Here is a 24,061-nt window from a genome sequence, read left to right on the forward strand (position 1 = left end):
GTAAACATTGGACTGATGGCAGAGAAATTCGAGGCCAAGAAAAGAGCAGCCAAAAGTCTGTTAATTCGAAAAGACAGGAGGAAGAGACCCAGGATTTGAACCTTGGGACTGACAGAAATATAGGGCAGATTTCCTGTGTGTCACTATATTCAGAATGCCTGTGTATGTACGATTTCCTAATTCTATGCAACAAAGGCACTTATCTACACTTTGAGAAAGAGAGAGAGAGAAAGAGATTTACAACCAGGCTACCTATGAAGCCTTGACACTCTGGGAACTTCCTCTCTCTCTTTCTCTCTTCTTCTTCCAAGGCTGCTATTTTCAAGGAAGACTTATGTAGCAGTTTCATGGAAATGTAAAGTACACGCATCCATTATGGTACTCACGTATTGCCCAAATGACTATCCTTTGGTGTAAAGAAAATGGAACCAACTCTGGTTTCCTTAGAAGAGCTTTCCATGCCCTGGCTAGACATCCGAGGCAATCTGAACCGCTTCTCCCTTGCGGGTAGACTGCTCACATTTTCCTGAGGCTCAGCACCCATTTGCAAATTCAACCAATCTGTTCCAGCAGATTCCGGGATGACTGGGGTCTGACCTTCCTTTTTTTCTGAGACCTTGAGGATAGTCTTTTCCTTCTGGACCATCTGGGAAGTAGGGGGAGTTCCTTTTTTGGGGCCAGTAAGAGATTTAAGGTCCACTGATGAGGTGGCTTCTGTATTTGCTGCAAGATTGTCTTGAGGATTTGTGATGAGTAGAGACTGAGCCCGGTCCATTCTCTTGGGCGACGCGAGAGGGGTCCCATGGCAAGAGTCCCGAATCCTGTTCTGTTCATTCTCTTGTCTCTGAAGCTCTTCAAAAACTTTACACTGCTTCCCCAAAATTTCCGTCTGCTGTCGTATTTGTGCCATCATTTCTTTTTCATTCTGCATCTGCTTTCGTTTCTGGCGTTCTTCTTTCTCAACATTTAGCTTCTCCAACTTTTGGATAACTGTATCAGAAAGATGCACTTCTGCAGCTGTCGGAGTTGGGAATTCTCTGCTGCAGGAAATTTGGCCATCCTCAGGTAAGGCTGTACTCCGTCTTGCCCTTTCCAGCTGAACATTCTTTTTCGTTTCTGGGGGAAAAAAATTGCTCCCCATTTCCATTTGTTTGTTTCTTAGGTTATTGCCTCTCACTGAATAGCCAACTTTCAGCTTGTCTTGTGGTGGAAGATAAAATGTAGGCAAACTACTAGAAATTAATGATTCTCTTGTACGCATGTTGGAGACAACACCATAAGAGTCACAAGCTGGCAGCTCTTTAGCAGCAAGGAGGTCCGGTAATTCAGAACTTGAGATTGACCTCTTTCTCTCTGATACATTTCTATTTATAGCAGCGGCAGCAAATTTGGAGATGCCTTTATCATCATCATCATCATCATCATCAAATTTCGGACTATCAGGTAGTGATTCTCTAGGATGTATATTGTGATCCTGAGGTAAGAGGGGGTCCCGGCTCAGCTTCTCTAGACTTCCCTGAGAGCTTTTACTCTCTGGAGTTCTCCAAGGAGAGGGCATCCCTTCAGAAACAAGCTCAGGGGACAAATGATGCTCCTCCGATGGAGAAGTTCCACTTGTTGATCGAACTTTAAGCAACTCCAAACTAAAAATTGCTTGTTCCAATTCGCGCATCCGCCGGCTCTCTCGTTTTGCACGAACTCCTTTTTTTTGGTTGAGATCTTCCAGTGACTTTGGTCTTTCTCTTACAAGAACTTCCTCTTCCATGCTCACTCCACCCTGGCTGTTGGCCCTCTCATGATGCTTATATAACGAAGTTGATAGGTCTGTTCTATTGTCCGTAACTGATTTATAGTCTTCTACAGCTTTCACTCTGTTTTCAAATGAACTATCTTCCCATTCAGAAGGGTCTGAATCTTTAATATCTGAGCTACACCCTAGTGTTAATTTATCACCTTTACTTGTTAGTCTATTCTTTAGTGATGCTTCACTCAATTGCTGCTCTTTTAATGTTGTAAACCTGTTTAAAGATGAATAGGTAGAGAAAGAGGACAGATATGATGACTGCAAATATGTCAAACTTCCCTTCATTATGATCTCTTACTCTCTTCCATTAATATTAACTTCCCATCCTACTTCCCCTATTAAATAGGAAGCATCAAATATGTATAAAGCTATTTGGATATTTTCAGTATTCCCACTGGAATAAACACATCCCTCAGTTCTCCAGTCAGTACATCTTACTAATGGCAGAACATAAATATCCTCATGTATCATGAAAGAGGTTCTATCTTTTTCTGTTACAGTGCAGTTTATATAAATGTAACAACTGACATGTCTGCAACTATTGTTAAAACAAACCAGGACTTACTGCAAAGCTTTACACAAACCGTAGTACTATCTATTAACACAGCTCTTCCTCAGCTTAGGTACCTTTCGAAAGAGTGATTTCAACTCCTAGGATTCCCCAGACAGAATGGCCATTGTATCAAGGTTGGGGAAGACTGTATGGACTACAATCCTCATCCCCACACATGATGGATAATGACTGTGGTGAAGGCTGATTATACTGACTGATTATGGGAGTTGCAGTTCCACACATGTTGAGAGCACCAGATTATGCAAATCTGGTCTATTGTGTTAGTAGCTCATAAATTCATATCCTCTTTAGCACTGTTAAATGAATCCTTAATTAGCAATGTTAACTGAAAGTATGGACATTCCCACATGCAAAGCATATGTTTAACCATTTGAAGTATGATCTGTCCTCAGAACTTTATTTAACAGGGGCTATGTTCATGTGCTAAGCAATAATATATCTGTGTGAGATTTTGGTTTACTGCAATATGTGAATCTAGCCATTATGATTTATAAACCATAAGTTACAGCTTACCCAGGCAATAGTGGTTTATTCTACACACTGTAGTGAACAAAATTATATACATATGAATAAAAAAATTACCATATTGGAAACCAGGTGATTAGAGGGCAGTGAACCAGTGATTGTAAGAACACTCAAATTTACTTACAAAGTAAGTAAATATGTAGATAGGTAAATGTCAGCCTTCCCAGGTAGACCAGACAGGAAACATGACCAGATGAGCTAATTCTACTTTATTGTAAGGCTACATTAACAGAATCTTGCAAGTCTGAAAGTACAAATCTCCTGCTGTCTCATTTACAATTATGTTTCAGATGCTGCCACATAAAATAGGGATACTTTGCCGTCTCCCAAGGTGTTTCCCACATACCATTACAGTACAAGAGCTATTTTATGTGGCGCATCTGAAACATAACTGTAAACAAGTGCATTTGTTTGTTCTGTTTATGTAAATCACATCCCATCTCTTGCATCAACTACTTAGCCCCAATACTTCCCAAGGTCTTCTTTCATTTAGACATGTACGTCCATTCCAAAACAGTGCATGCGTTACCTCTGTCGTGCTTTGTAGCCTCTGTATGCTGCTTGCAACAAAATTATTTTGTTTCTCTTGGCCCTGTAGAGAGTCCTCATGCGGTAGCTCCGCCATTGCGCCTGGATAGATGTTGCTGCAGCATGCCTACGCCTTAAGCAGTCCCGCCAAGAGCTCTGGATAATGAAGCCCGCTAACCGCATCTGCTGGAACCTTCGCCTCGCCATGTAACCTCGCCAGTATGCCTGAAGAACCACTGCAGCTTGGTCTAAAAAGGCTGAATTGTTCAGGGATTCTTCCGCTTTAGCTCCTTTTCTTTTCTGGTAACGACGCCAGCAATGCTACCCAGGGAATTTTTAAAAAATGAGCAAGTATTTTCCAATACTTCTTAGAAAACAATCTAGTAGAATCACCACCCTACTGACACAATAATGAGCTTTTATTTGAAGCCAATAGCTTGAATAGCTCTTGTAAAGAATCTTCTACCCTTAAATACTAATTTATAAATTTATGATATTTCAACTAAGTACAAAAACCTTATTTTTACAGGTTGCAAGCATTTTAAAGCTTGTGTTTCAACACGGACAGAAATACTAATCCACCCAAGAATTTTGTACTGGGGATAACCATGAAGAAAGACATTCAATTAAACGTTAGTTAGAATCCTACACAAGAAAGTAATTTTCTTACATAGAGTATAAATACATTGAATAAACTTCTCCACTTCTGAAGAAGGCTGGTTTAAGGTTTGTTGCAATGTATGAATACAGAAAATGGATACATTCAATAATTAGCTTAACTGTGTTGTGTAAAAGCAGCCTAATTGTTGCACTGAAACAGCTTCTGTGTTGAGAGTAAGCCAAACATCCTCAGGATTTAAAGTTAAGAAAGCAGGCTACTGATACCCACCTGTATGACCACAGCAGCCTGCCTCAAGCTCAGGAAGTGCCTCCTGTACAGCATAGTCCGGAACCAGCTCTCCAGTAAGATAATCCTTCGCAACACTTCCTTGTGCAACAGTCCTTGTAAAAGCTGTCGCCCCTGTTCCTTCATGAACACCTAATGGATAATTGGACAATTGCAATTAATGCCATTCAATTTCCCTATTAGCAACCTGACACACACACACAGACGTGTTTTTTTCAGGAAAATATCTGCCACTGCACATGTGTCAAAAGAAACACACTGATTCTTCCAGCCTCTCTTTACAGAGAGATGAATTAAGTTATCATCCTTCAGAGGTAGGATCTTTGAAATCTATGTCATAGAAATTATCTCAGTCTATAGTCTAGAGGATTTTTTTTTTTAAAAAGGCATATGAGGAAAGAACATAATAAAATATCCTTTTCAAAGTTGTCTACGAAACAGTATTTGGAACTTACCATTGTTCGCCCCACTTGGTAACTATCTAGGTTAGTCTTTGTTTTCCTGAAGAAGCCTTCAATATTCTGCTTAGATGGGACAGTGCCACGTGGGAGAAGTACATGGAAATGGTCTATAAAATCCTGGAAATTTAGACACACCATCACCATATTGTTACATTTATAAACTCTTCATACGTCAGTTTATTATAAAAAAACTCATGTTAGTAAACTGTTTGTATATAAACTCATTTTCAATACACAGACCTAAAAGAACTACAGAGACCTGAAAAGTTATGAGCTTACTGACTAAAACATTCAAAACAAAACAAAAATCCAGTTGGATTTCCATTCCAGATACGTGATCAGCCACGAAAAGATTAAAAATTTCTAGGAGAATGTATACTTGTGAAGTTGTATGTCTTCATTAAGAGCATTAAAAGGTTTGGTAGCATAAGCATTTGTAATGTCATTTGCCCCCTTGTTCCCCCCCACACACACGCACACATCCCACCTATCTGGACACTCATGTTGTGTAGTTACTTAAAGCTTTTCTTTTAAGAAAAGTAGCTCAAAGAATATTAAGAACAAAGTTTTGGAAGGCTAAAAAAGTAAAACATAAAAATGGAACCAAATATTTTGAAAAGTTAGAAGGATGTTACATAGCTGCCTGTCACAGCTGAATTACAGCTTCAATATAAAGATAAATACAAATACAAATATGGAATAAATGAAGGAATAAAACTCCTTAAAATCAGACTATTTTATGCTTAGTTTGATCATTCATTTACAGAGGCATGCAGTGGAGACCCTCACTCTGCACGGAGTTCAGTTCCTAAGACCAATTCTTATTATTATTTTAAATGTATTGGCTGCCCAACTCCAATGCAACAGAAACAGTGAAAGCATCTCTCTGATTATCATGATGGTTTGTGAACACAATGTATATCTTTATTTCAAGATACGTGCATCTCCCACAAACACATTTCAGGATCATGTTCCTCTAGAAGAATAGCCACAGAGGGTTCTTCACCTTCCTGTATCTTCATTCATTTATTTGAGTACATTCCTGTTAATTTCTTAATCTTTTAAGAAATACAAATGGACTGAGGCAGCTCACAAGAAATACTGCCACACACAACTCTGTAGATTTGGAAGTAGATTTGGATTCACAAATAACTCCAGGAACAACCTGGCATATATTTCTTTAGGTCACATTTTTTCAAAATTTAAACAAAACTATTTTCCAGCCAACTCAACTGCTCTCAGACCCTTTATACCACCACCATAACCTTCAGAGAACCAAGAAAGAATAATCTAACCTGGAAAGAGTATTTACAGCTATATCCCGACTGCCGGATGTGCACTGTCTCAAGCATTCCTGTATACCGCAGCTGTCTAAGCACCAAGTTATCATTGAACCTCAAGGGAAGCTGAAAAAGCAAAATACATGATTTGAACGAACTCACCCATGGAAGCAGTTATGCATGGATAACTTAACTCAGTTCTGGGTTTGCATGTTTTTAGATGAAGGAGCCTACACAGTTTCACAAAGCAGCAAACCGTCCCGCATTTTAAGCCTAACAGTGTTGTACAGTTTTGCCTACATTACTGCTGACACCAAACTTCATCAATTTCAAAACAAAATATGCAGTAAATCTACAAGCTTGGCTTAATGCCTATCTTAGTATGAACACCTATGCAGACATTAATCCTGCGCTATATTTAGCAACAAAGAGGCAAGAGGAAGTAAATGGCATAGCTTATGAAATCAGGAATATTGTATCTTGATATGCCTAACAGGCATTGGACACAAGACTGCCTCCTTTTTCGTAAAGATGTGCAGGTTTAGAGTCTAACAAAAAATTCTGCTCCATTCACAATTTCTCACAGCCAGATGACCCTCCCATCCGCCCTCCCAAACTCTGCACTCAAAGTTTTGTAAACTAAGGCCTGCTATGCCAAATTGGAAAAAAATCACAGAACATTCCACATTAATACTGCTTCAATAATACTTTTTCATCCAGCAGACAATAGGGGACATTTTAAACCCACTGAAATTATTCAGTCTGCAAATTGGTTCACTAAATGCATGTCAAAAATTAGAATTTTAAAGTTGACTTTTCTACATTATTACCTGCACTGTCCTAAAGCTGTGCCTTAAAACAGCTTTTATATCCACAAGTACTATTTGCTGTATTTAATATCTCATTTTGATATTTTCCTTTGCTATTTTAACCTGCCTTTGTGTTGTGACTGCTTTAGGTAGTGCATTTTATTCTGCTTTCTTTAATCTTCAGCTCTATGACAAATCACAAGTTGAATGTATTTTAGCTGCAAATCACTTAAAATTGGGGAAAGGTTTACCTTCTCAGCATTGGAGCGAATGCATTTGACAAAATAGGGCTCTGCCTGCCCAAGAGTCTCCATCAACTTGGTAAGTGAAGCCTGAAGTGGAGAACAAAACACAGCACTGACTTCGGCAATCACTATTTAGATTTGTATCTCTCCTTTGTGAGAATAGAAGCAGACAGTACAACAAAACCATCCAGCAGCAGTTGTGTTCAAACAATAGAGAAAAAAGGGAGGATGCAATAGAGGCTCTGAAATTTGTTCATGTTTAACCGTAAGCTTCGGTTAGCATATTTAGAGAGGCAGTTTGGTGTCATGGTTAAGGCGCTGGCCTAGAAACCAGGAGACCGTGAGTTCTAGGCCTCCCTTAGGCATGAAAGGCAGCTGGGTGACTTTGGGCCAGTCACTCTTATTCTTACTGAAATCTAGTCACCGAACCAGACCCAAAATAACCTTCGTTTTCTCTGAAAGTAGAGCCACCCAGGACTAAATATCAGGGTTTTTCAAACTTAAGACTTCTGTGACAATTTGATGGGGTCCATGAGGAACTAAAGCTTTTTTTTTAAAAAAGCCAATTTTTAATCCTTAGAGCTTTGCCTCTTAATTAGGGATTCTGGGAATTTTTTTTTCTAACTAACAGGTTCCATAGCCCGAAAAGTTTTGAAAACTTCTGACCAAGATGATGGGTTTTTTTTCCCCTGAATTTACACTTCCTGAATCAAAGAACAGCACGTAAGTCACCTGGAACTGTGCACTGATGCTTGGGGGCTTCTTCTTCTTGTGAAGATGGAGAAGAGACTTTGTGATACGGTCATGCAGAGTCAGGTTTGTCAGGTGCTTGAGCGATTTCACCTCCAGCAAGTGCTGAGGAAGCAGAGAAGTAGAAAACTTTGTGAGAAACTGGCAGGGACTCAAGCTTAAATCAGTACGAGGAGGACCCTGCAGGGAGGCATACAACTAAGCGCCGAGCTACAAACAAACTTGCATCCCACATTTGTGTCCCGGATCCCAAAGAAGGCTAACCAGCATAAGAGTTATCCTTGTATTGTTCATTGATAAGTATGTTGCCATATTTCGGGCACATTCAACAAATATTTATACACACATACATGCATGCACACTTACTACGTCCACAAGAGAAAAAGCATTCTTTGTTCATGGAGTTATACATGGATAATATCCTCATGTAAGCAAATGAAAAGACAATGTGTATGCTACATTTTGAATAGGTATTTGTATACATCCTGCAGGACCTGTTTCCTGTATTATTTTATATCACATGAGGAAGGACTGTCATGCCAGAAGGAACTCTTTAACTAGATCCATTAGCAGTGCTTTCAGCCAAGCAGCTGAATTCTCTCACCTTTGGGAGGCTGGGCTTGACTTTAAAGTTCTTGTTTCGCCTATGGAGGGTAAGAGCCAAATTAGAGTAGGATTACACTGTTAGTCTGTAAATATTTCATGACAAAAAAGGCTTGGTTTGGATGTAACACCAAGCCTCAAAACAAGTCTGGAATGAGCTCTGGGCTCATGTGATTTATTTCTTCTTATATACCTTTAACATCTGAGAGCATACCAAACTGTCAAAAATACCAAGCTTTTCAAACCACCCAACGTCATGGGACAAGCTACATTATAATCCTGAACACAACATATATTTCATAATAAGCAAATCTTCTAAACAGTCACCCCGTTATTTTATTTGCATCTTTTAAGGAAATTACACTATATAAAGGAATTAGGTGATGAAACTTATAAAATTACAATGAGAAACTGTAGAAGATGGTGTTGTTTTTTTTCAATTTAAATTCTAAGAGATCAAGCTTACATTAAAAGTTTTTCTCTACATATCAGACTTATTGGAGACAGATCCTGAAGACAGGATGAGGATGTGAAAGTTATCTGAAGTAGCTCATTAGTAGCTTCCATGTTCATTTGATAGCATCCCATGGGAACATAGTCCACATTAATCACTAGTGTAGGGGTGAGCAACCTGCAGCCCTGAAGGTATTGTTGGACTGCAACTCCCCTCATCTTCTACCTGTTTTGGTTAGGGCTTATAGAAGATAACATCTGGAGAGCAACATCTGGATCATCCTTTCTCTAACACTCCAAGTGTATATATTAGCATCTTTTGCAGAGCTCAAGGACTTTTACTGCTTTATTATTTTAAAAAAACAACACCTTCACCCTGTTTTAAGATGCACCATGCTGCTGAGGCTCTTCAACTGATAATTCTATGCCCCTCAGATACTGAGGACAAAGTGGGGCCTTTTTTACCCTCACTTATCCTGTATCTACTGTTATCCAAGCCACCTTTGGAACAGAGTACAAATATTCACTAACATGAGAATGCCGTGGGCGCGCTCCAAAAGCTTGCTGTTAGTTGAATTCACAAATATCCCATCTTTGTCAAGGAAACTGCTGGGGCTGGAGAGTCGGCTCTGTCTGAGGCCCATCCTGCTATTCCACACTCCGTATGCATCGCTGCAATGTATGGAAGTAGTACACTTTTATTTTTTTTCCCCCCACAGAGAATGGGAAAGAAAATGCCAGTTATTTAAAAAGAGAAGTACATCACGCAGCACAGTCATAGCTTCATACACAGAGCTCTTTCTTCAGCATTCTCACTGACTGACTTACCGCTGGCTTTTCTCGTTAATAGTGTTAACTCCCTGCAGATCAGAAAGGGGTGTTCTTGGACGTTTCCGAGCAATACCTGTAGCAGTAAAGCAATAAAAATGTAACGCTCTACTTTGCATGAAGGAAATTCACTGGATCAAATTTAAAAAAGGATTGTTGCAATATATGCTAAAAATGGAACATGCAGACAATAGGATTTTAATATGGTGTGAGGTGAAGTGATATATTTGACAGGCTTCTAAAAATAAGGGAAACCATTTTCTAGTCAGTTGCCATAAAAACTACTTGAAATCCTACATACAAGCCATATTTTAACTTGTTAAATATATATGCATATCTCTTTTTCAGGCAGGGGGTGGAAACCTCAAAGGGATTTTGTCAGTCAAAGTCACCTGGCATTAAAAGCATTGGTCATCATAATTAAGATACATGTTAGAATTTACGAAAGAAAAAAGTTCCAAACTATGTTAAGAATATCTGAAAATTGTTTCACCCTCCCAATTACCTACATTTGTTAATCATCTGGCAAATACAGACCACATGACAGTCATAACCTGTTGCAAAATGAAGCCTCTTACTGCTACTAACAACAGCAATTTTTATGAGTGGTCCCTTTTTAACATGCTATGATTCACAACTGCTGCAAGGCTTTAGCAACCAGACCCTAGCAAGCATACTTCACTATTTTTGGTCTCTCCATTTCTGCCTGAAGCAAAATCTCTATGGAGATCTGCTTGATCAATAGCCAATAGAAGACTGCACTTATTCCAGTCAAACCTCTCTGTCTTCAGTTAAAAATAGCCAAATACACGAATATTGTATACCATGCTTTAGAAAGGCTAATGTTTCTATTATCTGAAAGCTTACACTACCATCTTAACGTTGTTTAACAATTGTTCCTTCTGAACACAAAATCCACAAGCTTCTGTACCAATTTCACCTCCATCACGCATTCACTTGGTGGCTTTAAGAAAGCCGTCTTCTTATCTCTGGTACTAGACTAGTTCACAGGGAAACAGCACTTCAGATTCCATAAAGCAGATTTGGAGAATGCAGGGTGCTAACATAGCCCCTGTCTGTAACTCTAAAGTAGCTGTGTGTTTTCATGGGATCATATAGTAGCTACAGAGGATAGCTGCACGATTCTGGGAAAAGAGATGGTTGCTGTAAAGATTTCTAGAAACGACTATGGTAGCAATCCTACTAACTTACTCTTTGAAGAATTACATGCTTTGAACCACCCAACACTATACAGTAACAACAATTACTATTATTTTCAGATTTTGTTGATATAAGGCGTTTCCTAACATTAAAAAGTGGAAGATTATAGTTTTGAGAATCAGTGAATTTCATACAGCTTTCTTGCTCTCAGAAGTAATTAGCAAAGCTAAGCAAACGTGCAAAATGGGACAGACTTGCAAGTATCAACTGAAATGGAATTTTTTCAGCCAAACGTTACTGCTTATTTTTGACTACAAAGATCTTGAGCAGAAGAGCAAAACAAAGCCCTGAGACAGAGTTGTAACTGTTTTCTCTGTCTCAAGCTTTTCACTAGTAACAACTGCAACTGCAAAGGTACATATCAGTCTGTGATAACCAAAAATATGTTATTACATGAAGAGATTCAACAAACTCAAACTTTAGCTTTAAATTTTATTGTACTCATCTAAGTAAACCAGCATAGTAATATTTTCCTTGGCAAGTACTCACTTCCACACCTTAAAATTAACACATAACCTCAATTTTCTTTTGTAGCCTTTAAACCAACATGTATTATCTATTGCATGAGTAATGTAGTTCATGCACACTTTAATTAAGGACATTATTAATAGGCTGTAAGAACATTCAAAATCAGGAATTTAGGGACAGATTCTCTTATCAACCAATGTCTATTAATAGGGGAGCCAGAAGGGATTACATGGAGGAAACAAAAAGGAAGATCTCTGCAAATATTGATGCTGGGTCCATGGACCTGAAATCAGTGGTGGTCAGTGACACAGCTAAGTTTGCAGAGGACGTGAGATTATTTCAAAATAGTAAAAACCGAAGCAAACCATAGGTGTATGCAGAAGATCACAGAGTAGCAACTCATCACATTTTGTCAACCACAATTTATCACACTATGCATTTAATCACATGGAAAGCCAATTTTCTGTAATCTAGGAAGCAAATAAACTGTAAGCTTCATAGCTTGGCAGAATACAGGTAATTACTTTACACAGAAACGCCATGGTTAAATTAATAGCTTCGTAGTATCTGAATTTTCCTTGTCATTAGAGCCAACAACTTTAGAAGACTGAGTATCAAAATCAACTTCAGTGTAAGTACAAAAACAGAGTCAGATAGCCAGTATCCTAACACTGTTATACTAAACCTATAGAGCTCTGGTTGCCCTACCTCAAAAAAGGATGCTGTAGAACCAGAAAAAGTAAAAAGCAAATCCAGAAGTCTTTCCCAAAGTGATACCCTACAAGCAACTCTCTTCCCTCCAAGCCAGCGGAGCCAAAACCCTTTCTGCCTGGGCTGAGAATTGTTGTCAAAGTGATAGAGGAGTTGGGGGGGCATCAGGCTGGGGAAGACTGAACTCAGGTAACTGAAGCAATACTGGGAATTTCTGGTTCAGGAAAAGCTAAGAAAGAGGGAGACACAGTGAAGTTTTTCAAGATTGGGAACAGAGTGAGAAGTGATACAGAACTTCTCCTTCTTGAACCCTAGAATTCAATGATTAATTAGGAATAGACTCAGGAGGATGGATGTTTTCAGATGAAATATTGTACAACTTGCTGGGTTTTGATATTAGAGTGTATGGCAATAGCTACTAACTCTGATGCCTAGTTTACTTTCATGAATAGTTTGATCAGTAGCTATTTACCATAGCGACAATTGGGTCTTTGCATTTTATCTAACTTAATATCAAATACAGAAAAACTTGATCAGACTGTTAGCTTCAAGCTCTCCATGTTGGATTAGATGGACTTTTTTATATGGACTAGCAGACCAATTCTTATGCAGTTCCACTCAGACCTGTTTTTGAATTAGAAACACAGCCAGAAAATGTTACGTCAACCCCCTACAGTAACCCTCTCAAATCACACCCCGTTCCCCTTTCAAAAGCAAAGAAATCCTTCTAAGTCAAGACTTACCATCCACATCATCTTCACACAGAGTACCCATCTTTGTGGGAGATGGTACTCCAGCATATATTCAAGATATACATGAGAGATGGGCATTTTCTTTATTAATATAAGCAGCAATATGTCATTTGTGACAAATCTTTATACTCAAAGAAGTAACTGAAAGGTGTAACAGGCTTTCTGGGGCAATGCATCTAAGTGTTTACCAAAAGTCTGAATTCATTTCCATACAAGGAGTCAGGCAAACTTTGGATATAAAACTTAGTTGCCCTTTTCTGAAGAGCAGCGATGATGCATCTGGTCATTACAATGAAATCATCTTGTTATGGCATGTGCAAAGCTGTTTAATGAGCAAGCTAGCATCATGGTACCCTTTGGTAGGCTCTCAATGTAGTTATTACACTGAAACACCATGCGCTACTCTTTAGGGCAGAGGGGGTTATGTTTCATGCTGCTGGACCCCTTCTCCTCCCACAACAGGAATCCAGCCATCATTAGTAACAAAGGCAAAGGGCCTGGCTTTCATGCAGGACTAGTTCATTATGTAACAAACAGAAGTGAGGAGAAGGAAATGGAGACCAAGGGCAGCTTTGCCATTCTCTAGAATGAAAGGTGTTCTCTGACAGCTTACAGGTTCATATAAGCTGCACTAAAGTCTTTAAAGGACGGTTTTTTAAAAATTCCTATGTAAATGCTATTGCATAAAAGAAAAAAGGAAATGAAAATAAGGTCAAATTCTGCTAAGAGATTCTGGCTATAAGTAAAGTTTTAGTGCTTTTCAGCATATTCTTCCTTTACTCTAAACGCCACTGCTGCAGAAGAATTTTGAGCCAATCTTCCTGGAAAAAATCAGTAATTACTTTGACAAAATGGCTCAAATATGGAAGATGAGTTTAGGATTAAGGAAAGGTTCAGGGCATCAACTGCTAATCTTTAATGCTCATATTGCCTAGAAAGTCCCTGTAGGGTGGCACTAAAAATACCTTCCAAATTCTCCCTGGTTTATCATTTAACACAGTGTTTCTCAACCTTGGGAACTTTAAGATGTCTGGACTTCAGTTCCCAGAATTCTCAGCATGGCTGGCTGGAGAATTCTGGGAGTTGAAGTCCACACATCTTAAAGTTCCCAAGTTGAGAAACACTGATTTAACATGACTTAAGGTCTGTATTGGGACATTCTGAGCAGGGCTGCCCACCCTTGCTAACACAGCTTGCTCCTGGTTTCCATTTCCTGCTGTGTGTGAGGGTCATGTCAGAGAGATGGTGGTACACGGCGCCTTACTGTACTTCTCCTCCTTGCATCTCTGTAGGATCTCTAAGCTCCTCTGATGAACTGGGTGATGGAGAAAGCTAAAACTATCCACATTTTTCAAAACCGCATCATCATGCCCTTTGGGAAGCAAAACAAAAACATGGAGAAAAGAGAACGATTACATACGCAGAAACCAAGGAAGAGTCAAGAACAGTGCGGACAATGCCTTACTGACACAGAATTTTTCAAAATGTATGGCTCCTTTCTGGCTGGTCACTCTTTCAAGCAATTCTGATGAATGGACAGGGTGTGTTATTCTTCTGTTGAAGGAATGTCAAGAAAACCCTAGAGCCTTTCAAGTGCAATTTAAGTACAGAAAAGGTAACAGTGTAGCTAAAATGACTTTACCTGGCCTACCTTATTTTCATCAGCTAGAAAGAACACTGAAACAGTGCTGCAAATTTTAACATGTACTTTATTTTAATCAAATATGTGTATATCATACAGTCTGATGCTTAATAGGGTTATTAGCTCAGATATAAATGCATTAATTTCTGATTATCAAAACCAATAATACATTTCAATAGTGCTCTTCAATAGGCCATCTTTAACGCATGGCCCTCTCAGCCACCAATTCCAGTAACTGATTGTCTGCTAATTCTTGGCTTGCAAGAATCATATTCAATAGACTTACAATTCTATACTGGAAAGGCCAAATTTTGCAACTGAGACATAAAATGTTAGACTAATTTATGCTGCATGCTTTATCTGCAATAAATCCTTCAGGTAGGACTCAAAATGAGAGCCAATACAAGTCGGAAAAAGTAAACCAAATGATAGGCAGGCAAACAAAATACTGAAATTCCTTCAGTACAACTAATATAAGACTGGCTTTTCAATATGAAGTATACAATTCTCATGTATCTAGGGACCAAAATAGAGAGGATCCCAACAGTGCAGGAGCTGCTACTGTTATGAGCTCTGAGAGCATTGATGTTGGCTGTCTCAGGCTCTACAAAGCTAGCTTTGGATTGCCTCAAGTCTGCCTTGACTCCCAGCAACTGCCTGGACAAGCCCATGCAGTTTTCTTGACAACATTTTTGGAAGTGGTTTGCCACTGCCACCTTCTTCCTGGGGGTGAGAGAGAGGGACTAACCCAAAGTCACCCAGCTAGTTTTTTGCCTAAGGCAGGACTAGAATACAGAGTTTCCTGGTTTCTAGCCTGGTGCCTTTAACCACTACACCAAACTGGCTCTTTCTGACATAATTACTGTATATTTGTCCTGCATGTTTGATAGATAATATACTTCAAAGGATCCCTCTTTAATTAATACCATTTGGAAATGGCAACTGATGGTACAAATTCCAGCATTTTTTTTCTCTTGGTTAAATCACTGGCCGGATTCACACATCATCTTAAACTACAAACTACAATGGCTAGAATATATAACCCAATAAAGCCAGAAACGGAGCCATTTATGGTGCAGTGTGGAATGTGAACCCAGCTGTTGTGGCTTTGGAATGGAATAGATCTGTAGTGGCAGAAACACGAGCAGCACAAAAGAGAAAGATGAACCATATTCCAGAGACAATAGGTTTGTAGCACGATACTGACAAAACGGTGAAGACAAAAAGATTTTAAAAGAATACGATTCTAGATCAGAGACATCCAAGGGGTGCTAATCATGCCCAAACCTATGATTTTTTTATACTATAATTATTATAAATCTTGAAAGTTAGTGATTATGGAATTAATCATCTGATATTCCTGTTAGAATTGGACTCTCTTATTTGAGAAATTATCATTAGATTTTCATGGATTGTTTCTTACTATAAGTTTAAATAGAAAAGAAAAGAATGTAAAAAAATTACCTTCAGCTATCAAGATACAACCTGCCAATATAATATATTATATTATTTACAACTCAGTGGATTAAGCACATTGCTGACAATAACATCTGATTGATACTATAAAATTCTCAGGTTTTACCACAAATGCACAAATAGGAAAAGGATACTATAAGAACACATGTACTTCAGAAGCAGCATTGCAAATTAATATTAATATTCAACTCAAATCTGTTTTCACAACTGCACACTGAATAGCAACAACAACGAAACTAGACATGGGCATGAGATACTTCCCATCTGTGCTTTGAATTACCTTAGGTAGATTTTAGAGGAAAATTCTAAAAGCCTTCAGGCAATCTTTTACAAAGCTTTCTAACCTTGAGATTACATTGACACAATATAAAATCAGATATACACATTTTGTGAAGGAGGAGGAGGATAAATGTATAGTAAAAGCAGCACACAGAATGTTCATATCAGATGCAAGGTCAGATGCAAGAATTAAAATCACGTTCTCTCAACTGCAGTTAAAGTCCTTAGATGTTCTTGATTTCAGAGCAGTCACTGCTATAAACAGATTCAGTTTTACTTATTCACAGAACCACTACCAGTAACTAGATTAGACTTTGGCTGTAAAGTAATTTCTTTTAGTAGTAGATGGGAATGAGATGTCAAGTATCATGCACTGATGTTAGTATTTCTAGACATGGACACTGAAATCTAAGTATACAACAATGCCTATGTACACTACATACAAACCCATTTATTTCAATTTCAAGAGCTGCCAGTTCAAGGGAAAAGCAACCTGGAGAAGGGCTATTTTTACCGGAGAAGATGCTTGCACCTAGTTAAGAATTCCTTTACACTTCTGTACACCTTTGCAGAATATACGCTTACAAATCCCTGATTCCAAACACATGAATTCTCGAAGGAAGAGATTTTTCAAAGGAAAAGTGGCAGGCAAGGAAAGAATTAAGCAGTAAGAATTCTTTGCCACTTCTGTGCTGAAAACCACCCCCTTCCCAACATTGTTCTTCTTTCCTAAGGCAACTTTCATCAGTATATATTCTGATAGTAGCATTTTATGTATATAGTTTAAAAAAGTGGTTCTTAGCAGAAAAAACCCACAGGAGAGGAGCACAGTTGCTAAGTTCCTTTGTGATCAAGACAGTAATTAGTAAGTAATATTTTTTCTCACAAAACATAGTATCTATCAATTGGAACTCTGAATTTAAAAAGGTATGTTCCTTGTATTGTGCCATAGACAAAATTAGAGCAGAACAAACTTTATTATGGCCAAGAGTGTGAGAGAGAAAAAACTAAAGAAACTAGTATCTAGTTGGGTGCACGTAAGCATAGTATGGAAAAATGAAATGGAGGAAATAAATAACTTTATGGCATACATTATCAGAATTTTGCCTGGCTAAACCTGCTGGTTTTTTATTTATTTATTGTATGGCTTCAGAACAAAACCTTGCAACTTCTGCTGAAATATTAGGCACCGGATCCATTAGCACCATTGGTACTTTCCACTAATGAGAGAGACATGTGGGACTCAGGCCAACTCCTGAAAGCAGAATCAGATTTGCTTCCCATATGACATTTTTCTTACCAAAATTCTTGTTAAGAGAACACAACTATAAAACATGACTACCATTAGTTGTAAGAAAGAAAGAAAACCTAATTTTACTACTTGGACCCACACCAAGAAACTTGGGTCAACTGCAGTTTCCCAACAAATCCTCGTAACAAAACAGCTATTTCCTGTACATATACAGAGAAAGAGAGAAAGTGCACGTGAATATTTATCCCAATCTGAAAGTAGCGCAAAGCCGTAGTTCTTGATTTTTGAGCCCATGGACCACCCGGGCCACCAAATCTTTTCTGTAACAATGGCTCCGTAAACATGACTGGCAAACAACACATGCTTGTAATGACAGACTCATTAAAAAGAACACACACACCAGATGTTCATGCAAAAATGTATTACTCTGCTTCTAAATTAGCAGCTGACAGGCTTTACTACATACATTTATAAGTATACTTGCAAAATTTGTATTCTGTGCACTCTATGGAAATGCTCAAGATTTGTTTGAAACATTCTCTTTTGTGTAAATGTTTACATATTCTAACTGTACAATACAAAAGGATCTCCATACATCCTGTGTGATCCTCTCCAAAATGCCAATTTTTAAAACAAATACATTTTCAGCTTTGAAAAGAAAAGAAGTTACCTACCAATTTGCCTACATGGGAGAAAATGCTATCTGCACCTTAAGGAAACCATCCTCAATTACTGATAAAAATTAGTTTCTGAACCTTCTCCCCCATTCATCTAATCAAAATGTTTTATCTATTTTGGGTTATAGAATGGGCTTATTAGAGTACAACCGGAGTTTTCTGGAAAACCGGAGAAAGGAAATGGCTATACTCAAGTTCAAAGCAGCCAGCAAACTCCCTTCTAGGAAACAGTAAGGAAACAATAAATTCAAGCCAACTAACACCCTCATGAATTAGATTTAATTTTGAGTGTCTTTTTTGTTTTTGTTGAGAAGTACAACATGCAGAGAACATTTTAAGCTGTAGAATACTGATGTTAGATTTACTAATATTCTACAGCTTAAAATGTTCTCTGCATGTTGTACTTCTCAACAAAAACAAAAAAGACACTCAAAAATCACCCTGAATTTTTACAATCTTAAGTCTTTATACTTTATAACATGTTATTCATTTTTCTTACACCAAAATCTTTGGAATATTTTTAACAAATATTTTAAAGAACTTTTTGGCTATTTCTTAAAATAGTAGATTGGAAAATAGAAGTTGTTAAAAAAAAATGTAGCAACTATGAAGGATCCAAGAAGGATTATGAGAACAGAGTACCATACTTGACACATACCAGTTTTCTTCTCAATATATTTCTGCCCAGCTGCCCTAAAGGCAACCGCAGCTCTGAAGAACGCTCTGAGGACAGCCCAGCGAAACACAGAAACAGGATCAATCCCTATCATTCCACAGATAAAGGCACTCTTGCTGCTCCTAAGGAGAGCAACAATGTCGGGTCGCATATGGTCTGTATTTTTCTCCCGGAAATCCTGATGAGAAAGAATAAGAGAAGCAGAACTTAGCATGGCCTTATTCTTCAATTCCCATTTCACCTTTCAATTTAGCCCTTATTTATTGAATGACTGTATATAATCAGACACCCCAAAGGGGACTTATTATTTTCCTTCTGTCTTTTAAATATTTTATACAGCACTTTCAGAACATTTTTTTTCAATTAGAACTGTTCAGATACGAAGCTGTCTGATCTTGCCTGATTTTTATCCTAGAACTGGAAGAGGTAATTCAGGCCATTGAATTAAACCTTCTACTTTGTGCGGAAATCTAGTTTAAAGCTTCCCAACAGATGCCTCTTCATCCTCTGCCTGAACATACCCAATGAAGGACATCTCATCACCTTTCCTGGATGGTGACTCTTGAGATCTAAACTCATTCTCTCACTAGGTCACTATCAAACTCCCGTGTCTTCAACCAACTCTTGCAACTGTTTACTGAGAACAAGCAGCTCAGTGGTAAAATACATGGCTTGCAGGAAAAAGGTTCAGGTTCTGGCATCTCCAGATGGGAAATAGGGTATGTGCTCTTGCTATGCAGATAGGCTCAACCAAGACCCAAGATTTTCAAGTCACATCTTCCATATTCACATTCAAATGTGGAGCAGTCTCATTCAAACCAACAGAACAAGGACAAGCAATTGAATATAATGTTAAGTAGAAAGACAACAAGTGAGGTTTAAATAAAATATATTTAACACATTTCCTAAGCCCAGGTATAACAACACAGAAACTCAGAACAAGTACAAATTGAAAACTTGTAGCAATTAAAACAACATTTCTATCATCCAGGAGCTAAACTAGCACTTTTTCAATCAGCAAGGCAATCACTAGGCATTATCATGATTTTTAGCGGTTAACCAAAGGGATTAATACATACTTCAAACTAAATTGTTAGCAGAGATGAAGTTACAGACCTTCACACCATATTTAACTTTTCCAGCATAGTGTTTTATGATAAAGGCAGGTTCCATTACAGTTGGAAATTCTATGTAGAGATTCCCTTCATGCTGACGCTTAAACTTGTCTAGTAACGTTTGGTTTGTTGCTTGTGGGAAACTAAAATGGAAGAGGAACATTAATGTTTTTCTCTGATACATAATCAAAATCACATCTATCATAAAAAGGTGTATAATCTTCTGAAAGTTCAAATTTCAGATATTTATATTCTGGTCATGAATTAATTACTATTCTGGAAAAATATTATTTGCAACAACACACTAAGTAATATATATTTTATTATAGACAGTAGCATGTCTTCATGAATTAAACTAATTTCTTTCCCAATCCTAATTGGAGTATATAATTTTGTCGTACTCTAACAATATTTCCATGAAAAAATAATAATAATAATGTGGCTCCAGGAAAGCATCATTTCAACAACTGCATAGCAGTCTTCTCCCTAGTATTTTCTAATAGCTGGTACCTACTTTATAGACATTAGCGTAAAGGGTTACGATGAACACCATTTTATTATAAAGAAAAAAGCCCTGAGGCCTCTAACTGTTTGCAAGTGGAAAAAATAATCCATTTTTTCAAACTTTTTTTTCAGTTGTAACTTATTGATTTTTAACCCAGTATTTTCTCTTGGGGGTCTCATTTCCCATTAGTGTACACACATTACCTCATAAGTGTACCACCACAGCTAAGTTATTCAGGCCTCATTATAACTGTAACAAATGGGAAAAAAATTCTCCTGTAACGTTAGTTCCATCTTTTGTTCAATCAAGGACAAGGAGTCAAATCCAACAGCCAACTAACTTTTATGTTTCATGAAAGGGCAGTGAATTGCTACTTATTTAATTATTGGACTTACACTCTTTATGGGATTTTCTATCTCCAGTACAAAAACAGCAAGGCCAAAGGTGGATGCTATGTACAGTGTATGTTCAGTGCATATGAGCATAGCGTATATTCAGTGTAGGAAATGCCACTTCTATTTTATGTTGGCTTGTAAAACCTCTTTTATTAGCTCTTGAATTCCCAAGTTTTCAAAATGAAAATTATTCTCTTCTGAATAGGCCCTATAGCCCATAAATCTTAACTCTTTATGAATCAACGAAAGACGTTTGATTAATTTTACTGGGGAACAGAACACTTGAAAGAGACTGAAAATGGAAGAACTCAGGTAGGGCATAGAAATAAATACTGTGTTTGTTGAGTTAACCATAGCTCCAAGGCTGCTTCTCCTGTTTCTTTATTTCAATGGAATTAAGTAGAATTTCTACTCCTTATAGACTCTGGTATGAGTAAGGAAACACGTCATTGGCAGCGTGGCTCCTTTCATAGCAAAATAACACTACCTTATATAAAAGCTAGGAGTTATCAGCAGGCCTGGGAAACTCAAGTTTGCAAAAATACAAAAACAACTGTATGTAGGTTAAAAAAAATACAGCTCAATAGGTTATATTCTAGAAGCAAACTGGTACCTAGAGCTGAAATAGTCCATGTTCAAATGTTTTGTCACAGCTCTGAACTGCCCTATAAACAAATGGTCCTGCTCTCACCCTCTGGAACAAGCCTGATCATCTGAATCTGCCTGCCTTACCATACGGGCAGCTTTCAGACATGTGGAGATCTCTTATTTTTTCTCCTTTTATGCTGCTACTCACATCCAACGTCTATGATTTGATAACTACAAAGCTGGGAGGGAGCAGACTCACTTGCTCTCTTCATCCAGCAGATGGAGCAACCCTGTTGGCTTTTTACTGATGAGGTTTATACAGCCAGAGTTGTCGATATAGTCTATGTTATGCCAGCTGATGCCTTCAAGTCTGTATTCCTCCTGGTGTTTGGGGAAAGACAAATTAAGTCAAAAATCCAAGCAACAGCAAACAAACTAGTGATAGACCTTTTGGCCCCAAGGCTACATAAATTCTGATCTGGCATTGGAAGCCCCCCCCCCCCCCCCGTGTATCCATGTACCCTCATATGGACCCTTTCATTGACTGTCCCACATATATATGCACACAAGTATCAGTGACTCACTGCTGATCATAGGTTGATCTGCTGCTACTAGTTGCCTAGAGTCATGACTTGGTTCCAGTCACCAATGGCCACAGAAACACATTAATCCATCTCCCTCTGGCTAGCTGATCATGCCAAAAAGCTCACCAGTGGGAAGCTCTTGGCTGCTCCAAATGTAATCATGTGATCCTTGGACTTCAAGTTGCCCATCCATATTCTATGCAGTGAAAAGTCCAGCCACATGCTGTTAGACTGAGCAAGCCTGTCTATGGGCCATTCAATGACATTACTGTGGGCATATGCTATTGACTTTGAAGCCAGGCAGAAGATATGGAAAATACTTTCCTGGACTGATTATAGGAATTTCTGGGAGGAGAGACATCATAATAATGTGTCAGCCCTTCAAGGTAGCCAAGATCAGGAAACGGGTTTTTATGAGTCTTGGAAAGTACTTCAATGCAGTTATGCTATTGTAATATAATCTTGAAAGCCTGTCACAGTCCCTCTTTCTTCAACTTACATCTAACACAATCAAGACAGACTTGTTTTAAATATTTTTCTCACTGTTTCTTTCTTCTTGGGACTCAAATATCTTTTCTGTAATGGCTTGGCACTCTCCTCCTCCTCTGAGTCAACCCAACATTCCATCATATAATGGGAGACATTTAATTATGTGGGCATCTTTTGGAAAACTAACTTGGCCAAGAATGCAAGGTCCCACAACTTCCTCAGTGGTCTTGCTGACTGTTTCATTTTCCAGAGGGCTGAAGAAGAAACAAAGACACAGGATCTCCTAGATCTGACCCTAAATGATGGGAAGAACTACTGAAAAGGTAAAAGCAGCAGGAACATTGAGATCAAGTGACCGTATTATCCTGAGGTTCACGTTATTACAGGAAAAAGAAGGGAAATATATTCATGCATGTGCACTAAATCACAGGAGAGATTTAAGGAGAGCCAATTTCAACAAGCTTAGAAAAGTACTAGGCAAGGTAGTTATTCTCAAAGATAGGACAAGAAACAATGGGTTAGATTACAAGCAAGCAACTTTTTATTGGACATCAGAAAAAGTGTCCTAAGTGTATGAGCTGTTCAAGAATGGAACAGACTTGCTTTAGGAGATGATGGATGAGAGGTGCTTAAAAAAAGGCTAGATGGCCATCTGTTGCTTCAGCAAAGGATCGTTACCTGGAATGGGCCACTTCACATCAAATGACCACCAGATCTACTACTGTGGACAAGAGGACCACAGAAGAAATGGAGTAGCCTTCATAATTAATAGTAAAGTGGCTAAAGCAGTGCTTGGATACAATCCAAAGAACGACGGAATGATCTCAATTCGAATTCAGGGCAAGCCATCTAACATCACAGTGATCCAAATATACGCTCCAACCACAGATGCTGAAGAAGCTGAAGTAGAGGAGTTCTATGAGGATCTGCAGCACCTACTGGATGACACGCCTAAAAGAGATGTTATTTTCATCATGGGAGACTGGAATGCTAAGGTGGGCAGTCAAACGACACCTGGAATTATAGGTAAGCATGGCCTGGGAGAACAAAACGAAGCAGGACATAGGCTGATAGAATTTTGCCAAGACAACTCACTCTGCATAGCAAACACTTTCTTCCAACAACCTAAGAGACGGCTTTATTCATGGACTTCACCAGATGGACAACACCGAAATCAGATTGACTACATCCTTTGCAGCCAAAGGTGGCGGACATCTGTACAGTCGGTAAAAACAAGACCTGGAGCTGACTGTAGTTCAGATCACGAACTTCTTCTTGCACAATTTAGGATCAGACTAAAGAGATTAGGGAAGACCCACAGATCAGCTAGATATGAGCTCACTAATATCCCTAAGGAATATGCAGTGGAGGTGAAGAATAGATTTAAGGGACTGGACTTAGTAGATAGGGTCCTGGAAGAACTATGGACAGAAGTTTGCAACATTGTTCAGGAGGCGGCAACAA

General features: G+C 38.4%; 1 protein-coding gene across 1 annotated transcript in view; it reads right to left on the minus strand.

Moving 5' to 3' along the window:
* MYO9A (myosin IXA) overlaps positions 1 to 24,061 on the minus strand; it is a 107,150-nt gene that overhangs the window by 24,654 nt on the left and 58,435 nt on the right. The window contains exons 12-25 of the mRNA XM_063314255.1: positions 21,784 to 21,905; positions 20,038 to 20,179; positions 18,904 to 19,099; positions 14,184 to 14,291; positions 9,768 to 9,843; positions 9,471 to 9,611; positions 8,488 to 8,527; positions 7,866 to 7,988; positions 7,140 to 7,220; positions 6,095 to 6,205; positions 4,794 to 4,916; positions 4,321 to 4,470; positions 3,433 to 3,752; positions 387 to 2,018 (exon numbers count right to left, since the gene is read on the minus strand). Coding sequence (XP_063170325.1) covers positions 387 to 2,018; positions 3,433 to 3,752; positions 4,321 to 4,470; positions 4,794 to 4,916; positions 6,095 to 6,205; positions 7,140 to 7,220; positions 7,866 to 7,988; positions 8,488 to 8,527; positions 9,471 to 9,611; positions 9,768 to 9,843; positions 14,184 to 14,291; positions 18,904 to 19,099; positions 20,038 to 20,179; positions 21,784 to 21,905 — 3,365 coding nt within the window. The remainder of the gene's footprint in view (positions 1 to 386; positions 2,019 to 3,432; positions 3,753 to 4,320; positions 4,471 to 4,793; positions 4,917 to 6,094; positions 6,206 to 7,139; positions 7,221 to 7,865; positions 7,989 to 8,487; positions 8,528 to 9,470; positions 9,612 to 9,767; positions 9,844 to 14,183; positions 14,292 to 18,903; positions 19,100 to 20,037; positions 20,180 to 21,783; positions 21,906 to 24,061) is intronic.

Source organism: Candoia aspera, chromosome 13 (assembly GCF_035149785.1).
Source record: "Candoia aspera isolate rCanAsp1 chromosome 13, rCanAsp1.hap2, whole genome shotgun sequence".
In the NCBI taxonomy this organism is placed as follows: Eukaryota; Metazoa; Chordata; class Lepidosauria; order Squamata; family Boidae; genus Candoia; species Candoia aspera.